This window comes from Lepisosteus platostomus, chromosome 4 (assembly GCF_059453375.1).
Source record: "Lepisosteus platostomus isolate fLepPlt1 chromosome 4, fLepPlt1.hap1, whole genome shotgun sequence".
Classification (NCBI taxonomy): Eukaryota; Metazoa; Chordata; class Actinopteri; order Semionotiformes; family Lepisosteidae; genus Lepisosteus; species Lepisosteus platostomus.
Genome location: NC_142614.1, coordinates 45,890,418 through 45,899,756, shown reverse-complemented (window position 1 = coordinate 45,899,756; position 9,339 = coordinate 45,890,418). Strand labels below are relative to the sequence as shown.

The following is a 9,339-nucleotide window of genomic DNA, read 5'->3' as shown; positions in this document are numbered from 1 at the left end:
TGGATCTGGGCACTTTGTATCCATGAAAAACCCATTCGCAATGTTCTGGCTGAAAGAACAGAGATAGAATTGACCATTTCCTAACTAACCATAAAAACAAGAACAACAAAAGGACATACTAAACTTTAAAATTAAGAAAAATGGAAGATAACCGAGCTCTTGTTCACTGACAACCTTATTTCTTTAAAGAAAACACTGAGGTCCTCACCACCAGTAGATAACTTTGCAAGCAGGGTTGTTTGGTTTCAAAGATTATATACAATGAACAGCTACATTCATCCGCATAAAGTCTACCTCAGAAATGAGTGTTTACTCTAATAAATTTTAAAAATTGAAGAAACGTTTAAAACAAAGGATACAATTTAAGGCTAAAAACTGCTTGGTAACAATGGTATTGACATCTGTAGGTTTCTATCAGAAAGAACAGTAATGGAGCTACTATCAGTTTGTCGTACAAAATACCAAACATGAAAGCTCTTGATTATTAAAAGAATTTAAGTTGATATTTTAAAATAATTTATACTGCACTTTCATGCAGTACAGACATGAACGTAAGTATCAGAAAAAAACATCAAACAAGATTTAAATCTTAAGTACCCACTTTCTTCTCATTGTTAGTATTACATCCTGTATTAAATCCTGAAAGATTTGTAATTGCAGGTCACAGTATTCTCAGTTGCCATCAGTAATTATCATGACACCCTTTGTGAAAAAGAAACCTAACCATGAGCACGTAAAGCTCAATCTGAGAGACACCATGCACTGAAGCACTGCAGAAAATATGAAGTCCAATTTTAAGACAAAATTCGGACCTGTCTTCTTGGTGCTGTCACTGCAGCAGGCAGTGATCATTTTTGGAAAATCAAAATAAACCTTCCCCAAAAAGAAAGCAAGACGCAATACTAGTGGCACAATGGCTTTTACTGAAAGAGCTTCTTTGCAAAAGGGGGAAAAAAAATCAATATCCCACCCTCCATAGGTCCATGATGTAAAATTCTTTTATAATCAAGGCTTGTAGATTTGTAATTATGGCGTGTCAGCAACATTTAAACAGGAGTGTTAAAAGACTGTTAAAGGTAAACTAACAGAATTGCAATGTGAATTGTCCTAGTCTCATTCTAATCTACTGATGTCAGTTTTGTTTAATCAGCAGTAAACTATAGGCCAAAGTCAAGGCTGTATTGGCATGTAGCAAGCATACGTACACCACACGTCGGCTGTAAACTATTTACAATCAATTGAAAATTACTGTAATTGGGCATATTCCTCTCTTGTGAATAACCTGTCTTGCTTCAGAGTTTCGCAGCAAAGCACACTGAAGTATCAGAGAACTTTCCAGGGACAGACTTAAACTAAATATTTTAAATTCTGGTTTCCTGATCAATAAGAGTGGTGTGCACCAGCAGAGGACAGACATCGTTTCTATGGTGGTTTTCCACACAATTCCTTCCTTCTTCTCAGTAGAAGCCTCAATCGAGGCCTACCCCTAAATATTAAACGGATAATAATAAAATGAATTAATGTCTTACACTTAAAAAGACCTAGTCCATCTGGGTTGGGTAACATGGGTAGCTTAATTATTCTGTCCAGCAGTGTGATTTGCTGATTCAGAAAAAAAACAATTTCAACAATAGGCCATTGCCTAGTCCCATAGATTCATTCTACCCTTGACTGACTTGTGAAGACAGATCACATTTTTAACAAGGTAAAAAAAAAGTCACGTTTTTAACAAGGTAATTTAGCTTAACGTTTTGTATCAAAGCAAGGTCGATTTAAGCCGAATTACCCGAGGCCTGGTGTAATGCTCTGAAATGAACTGTTTCCACACCCCTTACAAACTCATCGGTTACACTGAAGTTCGCATTTGTTTTAAAATGTTCTCTCTTGACAATTTTATTTTTAGCAGCAATGGCATTTCTACTTTACAGAAAATGTAGAATAGGTTTGACCAGCCCACTCAGCCACTGAGGACGGATAAAGAGGTAATGCTCATTTGTAATAGCACACAGACCCCTACGATGAGTCTGGTCAACTTCAGGTAGCTAATGACAAAGCATCCAATACAGAGAATTAAGCAATATGGGCTCTGCAAATTTTCAGACTTCTACAGGAATAACAGATCACAGCTGTAGAGATAACCTTCTTAAAAATTAAAGTAACTTTCCTTGTCCCCATCTGGCCAGTAAACAAAATGTGAACACCAAAAAAACACTTCATTATGGGGAGCACTGCTTTTATGGGCTTATATAATCTATAGTAATCGCAATAATCACCTTCTTTTATAGGAGTCATGCCTTAGTTTTGACTGATGCCTAAAAATGCATCAGTTGTGCTTCACCCGTCCTAGGTGCAAGTGACCACAGTACAATACAATCTATACAACACAGCACTTTTCCATTTACACACCCCTGATACAATATAAGCACAGTGCTGTTCCATTACAATGCAACTCATTCTAAGGTGGAAATCAGACAGAGCACACTGAGATTGTGTCGTCAATTTCCCATATAACGCAGTTTGATGCAAATGTTCCCAACACACAGGACGAAGTACAATAAAAACAAATATAGTTCTTCGTCAAAATAAAATTAGGTGTGGTGGAAAGAAAGGGTAAAAAGTATAAAGGACTTTTTAAAAGCAATATTAGGCAAGCTCGTAAATGTGAAGAAATAAAATGTGCGTATTTTATAGATCATCTTTAAAGTAGTACTGTACTGTATGTTTGTTGTAAATGGGGGGGAAAAAACTGTTCAGAATTTTGGGTGTGTTTGCAGCACCAACCACTATTTTAAACCATCCTTGTGATGTTATTGGGAATAATGCAATTAAGCAGGTTTGCTACATTTGGGATATTTACATTTTTTTATATTGCATAAAAAACGGCCTCTTTACACAGGTTATGGTCATCTGCTCAGTTTAAACTGTTAACCTAGCTTTCACAGTTCAGATAATTCATTTAAAATGTGTCCCATCACACTTTAAAATGAATAACAGCTGCAAAAATTAAATATTTTCAGAAAATGCAAACATTCAATCACCCCTTCCCCCACCCATTTTCAAAAGACACATCTATGCCTCTGTGACTAAATTATTTCAAGACAGCTTTAATTTTAGGACTAATACATGAAAAATATATACAGTTGTCAAGTGTTTAAACTGTAATGGAAACTCAAAAAAGCTCACCTGCAACTCTTATTTTTTAATAACTCATACATTTACACTTAAAGCTAGAAGACTCATTAAGCCCCAATACATGAACTATTTTGTTCTGTTAAAGTAGAAGACAAGTATAAAACATCACAATTGATTACAAACATTGTTTCTGTGTTATTTCTGGTTTAGAACTTAGAAAAACAATTTAAATTAAGGAGTGATGAAGGCTGAATTTTAAACAGTGGAATAATGGCTTATGTTACATAGCTTTTTAATTGGTTTGTGGTCATTATAAATCCCATTTTCAATGTCAATACTCCTGATGCAGAACAGGCTACCACACATGGGCTCCAAGGCCCACATTACACTTGGGAAGTAACAAATTAAGGGACCTGCTGTATTTCTTATAACATAAATCTCATGAATTGAAGGATGGTGAGGAATAAATATGGGGAAATATTAACGTTGTTTTCCTTCTCACAAATCATCTTGAAACAGATGCACTAGGATTTTATTGCACAGATTTGATGCACAAAAAATACATTTTCTTATTATCAATTGTCATCAACAGGTGACATGGGGGGCAATTAATCAGCTGGGTGGTTTATCACAGTCACTGGCAAGTAATATGAATGGCCACCAATGGAGACATTCCAAGCAATATAACTGTGACATACTTTACACCAGGTTGAAGATGTTGGCTTTCAGAATTTTGTCTCTTTCCTCTCATACAGCCTGAAGAAGTACATGCCTGCTCACTGTCCACTGAGCTTGATCTACCACACATCATCACAAATCATGCAACAGGTGCTCAAAGAGGCAATAGCCTGGCGAGCAGGGCATCTGTGTGGCATAACAGATGCACTTATCGCTCAGGAAAGCCATTGTTACAAAAGCATTAAAAGGACACGTGGAGTCTGTTTGTGACTTTATCAATGTAGGACCATGTGGTCAAGTTACCATCAACGTCCTACAAGCAGAATTCAGTAGTCACAAGACAACCCTGCCCTAGCCATCATATTTAAACCTCCCCATTAATTTTTCTGTGGTACACAGAGAGTACCATGTTGTTCTCCATGTTGGTGCCACATGTGGATGCTGCACATTGGTGGTGGTGGAGGGGAGTCTCCATTACTTGTAAAGTGCTTTGAGTGGAGTGTCCAGAAAAGAGCTATATAAGTGTAAGGAATTCTTATTATTTGCCATCTTCCACTGGGCAGTCCAGATTTGGACTCCAATACTGGTGGACAAAATAATGACACAAAGGTATGTTCTCTTGATAAGGGGTTCCTCATAGTGTTTTTCTTTCTTCCTTCTCTCAAGGCTTGACATTCAACAGGTTTAATCAACTCAGTACTTTTCCTCAATACACTCTCTCACTAATGAGGTATTTAGGCAACAGTCAAAGTCATTTAAGTGCAACAAGGTCAGTCATGAGTGGTCAATTAATCAAAATGACACAAAACATCTAATCAATATACAAACTCCATACTTTATTTTTCTAAAAACATATATAGTGACACATTTCTTCAGATGCCCAGTTTTTGCTATATATTCTTAAAAAGAAGCATTAATATATTTTTTTTAAATTCAGAAGCAACGTAAAACAACAAAACAAGATTGAGGCACATTGTGTAAAAGAATAATTTGTAAAGAGATTTTACAGTTGCTCTTGCCAAGCCTTATGATCCATTAAACCCATGGGAATGTTGGCAGTATTCATTGCAAAGACGTATTTGAGACGCATTTTTAATCTGACTCTTATCAAAACAGAAACAATACAGAATATGGTCTATACTAGTCTGCAGAAACTCCCATACATGTTCAGCCATCGTCTGCTTAGTCATTTTGAAACAAGAGAATGATGAAACAGAGACACGCAAAAGCAGACAGATTTCAGACAACCTAGAGTGGACATGCAGTAACATTTCCACGTATGTTTAGACTAATCACAGGCTTTTTTTTTTTACAAGATTTGTTATTTGACCATCAATTTGGTGAAGACAAAATAATTTCCAAAAATATCCACAGGGAAGCATTATAATCAATCCATGCCATAAATAATAACCAAAACAAACATCTCTTGGTACCAGGGGTCCAAGGGGTCGATTTGAGGATGGAACACACTTTGTGGCAATGGGCCAGCTCGAGGTGCTATCTGGTTTTGCTTATGAGCTGCAATTTGCACCAACGCCACAGTGTCAGGTTTGAGAATACAGTAAAGGATGTGAATATATACATTTTTTAGGTTCAAACATTCACCTATACACTTTTAACTCTTATTATTTTTTGGTATTTCATCAGATCTAGTGTTAAAAACTTACAACACACCGATGCAAAGCTGAACAATTCATACAAATAAAAAAAGGTTGCTTTGTAAGGGTTATAATGTGGTCTAATTCTAACATTTGAATGTGACAATTGTTAAATTCAGAAGTGACACATAGCTAATAAATCAGGCATTACTGTTTTACTGTTCTCTGATTCCACTCTAAAAGTAACTGGGATACTCTATGTTCCAAAAATAAAAATAAAAAAACTGTTAAAAGGGCTGGGCGCATTTCACCATTGCTCTCACATTCCTAAGGTTGCAAAATAAGAAGTTACCGTCATCATCATAATACAGACAGGGAGACAGGGAGATGAAAAGTAGGAGAGAAAAAGGAACAGTTAAAATGAATAGGATGAAATAAGAAGGCCCCGTGAGTAGGCAGACTATAAAATCTGAAAATAGAAAATAAATGTGACACTTCAAATGTTGAAGCAATTTCTTAGATTGTCTTATACCCTTTTCATTTAACAGCACATTTAAACGCCTAAAAGAAACACTGATGTCTATTTGAAGTCCCTTAACCGTAAACAGCTCCGGGTGCCCGGCTATCACTTCACTCCAGGCCGCCGGCGAAGGAGGCCCAACAAAAACAACACCCCACATCCCGTTCTCCACGGTTTAAAAGACAACTTACCGTTTAACTACGCCTGTTTTAATTTTGATTTGCCGTACTCGTGGATCCGCCATAATAACGATCAGCTTTCTTTGCAGCAACTGTTACAAACACAAGAGAACAAGACACTCGGAAACAGCTTCGTCACCCTCCACCTGATCCAAAGTGCACAGAGAACAGAGCGCATGAGCAGTACAGGACTGAAAGGGCTCACAGCGACCGAGAATAGAGCTTGTTAACCTTAGTGCTGTTGTTGTTGTTGTTGTTGTTGTTGATGATGATGATGATGATGATGATTAGTAGTAGTATTACATCCAATAATAACGTTTTTAATAATAATAATAATAATAATAATAATAATAATAATAATAATAATAATAATTATTATTATTATTATTATTATTATTATTATTATTATTATTATTATTATTATTATTATTATTATTATTTTATGTAGCGTCTCTCAAAACAAAGTAGTCATTAGTGGTATGAGTGGTAATACATCCTGTAGAAATAAATAGAAAAACGTGTGAGTCTGTCACATGCCCTAGAGTGGGGGCACATTTTTTGTAGTTCGAGTACCCATTTTTAGCAATCCTTAATGAATCACACAAACACAATTTAAAGATAAAATTAAAATGAAGTCTCTAGTTATTTCGAGTAATGATTTGTAAAATAGTAATGACAACACACTTAAGACAGAGTGTACATTGTAGTCAGCAAGACTATGGGTGGAAAGTTCTATTTTAATTTTGGGAAACCTAAAGACTCTGAGCACTACTTGAGGATTCCTAGAAAATACCTGCTTAGGCAGAATCCTTGTGATAAAATGTGACCTGCAGCTGCTCCTATCCTACAACAAAGTGTGTGTAACTTTGTTGGAGCACCATAACTAAACACCTTCCAAAATTTACAATATGAAGCCACAGAATTAAAATAATGTGTCTTAATAGTGTATGTGTGCTCACCTCTATTATGTTTAACCTTTCTTTCATTTGCCTTGTCTAAAGTATTGGATATGAATCCCTAGTATTATTTCCCACAAATATGGATTATACTGTTACCATCCCTTTTGTTTTGAAATATTTTTGGCGTATTTATAGTTTGATTTTGTGAGGCACAGGATTCTATATATTCTTAATAACTGTACTTCTTCTTAAGTTTAATTTTCATGGTTCTGATACATCTTTCTAAATTCAACATACAAAACGCTAATTATAGCTATGCAACAGTTCACAAAATATGACCCTCCGGCTTTTTTTTAAAAGCATAACAAGAAAGGCCCACAGGTAATCGTGATGTAAACTGCAGTCTTCCCAAAGCACTATTTGTATGACTAACAGCAGTGGGCCACACCTTTATCATGGTTCCCCTCTTCCTCTCCACTTTGCTTGTATCGATTTTATGATAAGCGCTAATGCAGCCTCTGTGTACAGGTATTTCCAAAATGTCTTGAGGGCTAATATCATTGCCAAGTCTCTGTTCAGTTTCTTATAAACACCTTTACTGTTTCAGTACTCTAATCAGGAATATTTCTGCGCTTGTATATTAATACATGCAGTAAAAACACTTAACTAAATTTAATCAGGTGGGCACCGCCATCTTGCTCAATTATCAGTGACACAATGTTGATAACATAACCCTCCAGGAACCAAAAGTATTGTATATACAGAAGTTATCCCTTCGGGGTATGTCATTTGGGGAAAAAAAGATGTATCCTGGGGACCTACAAACCTGATGGTTTTCATTACAGCCAAGATCTTGACTTAAATGAGTCTTTAAGTGAAAAAAGAACAACCTACTTTGTTAGAATCTAGGCAATGTTTATTTTTTCCTACTCAAAAATTGGAGATTTGAAGCTATTTAAGAAAAACCCAGTACTTGAGTTCTACAGTGTCTAGAGTTCCAGTAGGTTGTGAAACTGAAAACAAAGAGTTCAAATTCAGCCTATTATTAAGTCTTTTAAAGTTGAACCATATAAACTAACTACTCAGGTGGAACAAAACCAGCAGGTTTGGGTCCCCATAAAAAGGAATGGGAATATCTTGTGTGTTGCTCAGATTCTTTGCCAACCAAAGTATGGACAATGCATTTTTGAACTTACATATCTATTGCTGCTCACTAGGATAAATCAGTGTTGGATACATTTTGGACCAACAACATTGATAAATGGGCAGCACAGTGTTGTGGTGGTTAGAACAAGCTGCCTCAAAGCTTTGGGTCCTGAGTTTGATTCTTGACTGGGGACACCTTCTGTGTGAAGGTTGCATGTTCTCTCAAGGTATGTGTTCTCCTCGTATGTGTGTAAGTACCCTGCAGTGAATGGGCATTCCATCTAAGGTGTAGTTCTGCCTTGTGCCCTGTGCTTCCAGGATAAGCTCCAGGCTGCTAATATTACCAGAATTAAGTGGCTTTCTGGTAATGCATGGATATATTAGTACATGACTACTGTATATTTATTAAGCTAAATGAGATAGGGAATAACACCTTTATAAAATGACTTTGATAAGACTGATGTCTATTGTAGATAGATTTAGATGTGCATTTTCTGTTATTTTCCTTGTTGGTGAACCATTTTCTTTTACAAGGACAAGGGTGTTTTAGTTTTCCAATAACATTGAGGATGTTTCAGTTTGCAAAGGGGTAAATGACTAGTAGTGCATCATACTTAGAACTCACACTTCCAATCACATTTGAATCTTGGTATCCTAGGCTTTGATTGATTTGTGTTAGTTGTGAAAAGTAATATAATTTCATGTAACCTGCTTCAAGGTCTCATTGACCTGAGCTGCAATTTGCAGCTAGTCAGCAAATTTGTTAGGACACTTTTTTAAAAATGTGTCTGAATGTTGAGTGCAACTTGTCTGGATATTAACTATTGTTTTGTAAAGGTTACAGCAATAGGAAAACAAAGGCAAAGCCAATCTAGGTGACATCTAGATTAAAAAAAGAATAATTAACAAAATAATAATAAATTCATACATCATGTTAATTGACTTTACACTTTTTTACAACTTTGTATGTTTACACTTTTGTGAAGATGATGGTTTGTGTACAGTATTGGAACACCAGCTTTTCTTACATTTTGGGATTCATGCAGATTTGTGTAGTAAAACATCAGATACTCAAATGCTTTTGTTACCCTTAAAATATTTAAATTCCATACTGCAAATGTGAATTGATACACAGTCAGCCATCATAAGGATCTTAAGGCACCATACATACTGTACATGCTTCAGGA

At 35.9% G+C, this 9,339-nt stretch overlaps 1 protein-coding gene across 1 annotated transcript in view; it reads right to left on the bottom strand.

Moving 5' to 3' along the window:
- The window catches only part of tbca (tubulin cofactor a), a 27,624-nt gene extending 21,315 nt beyond the window's left edge, over window positions 1-6,309 (bottom strand). Inside the window, exon 1 of the mRNA XM_088629614.1 lies at window positions 6,120-6,309. Within this exon, the coding sequence (XP_088485740.1) occupies window positions 6,120-6,172 (53 nt within the window). The 5' untranslated portion in view covers window positions 6,173-6,309. The remainder of the gene's footprint in view (window positions 1-6,119) is intronic.
- Between the last annotated feature and the right edge of the window lie 3,030 nt (window positions 6,310-9,339).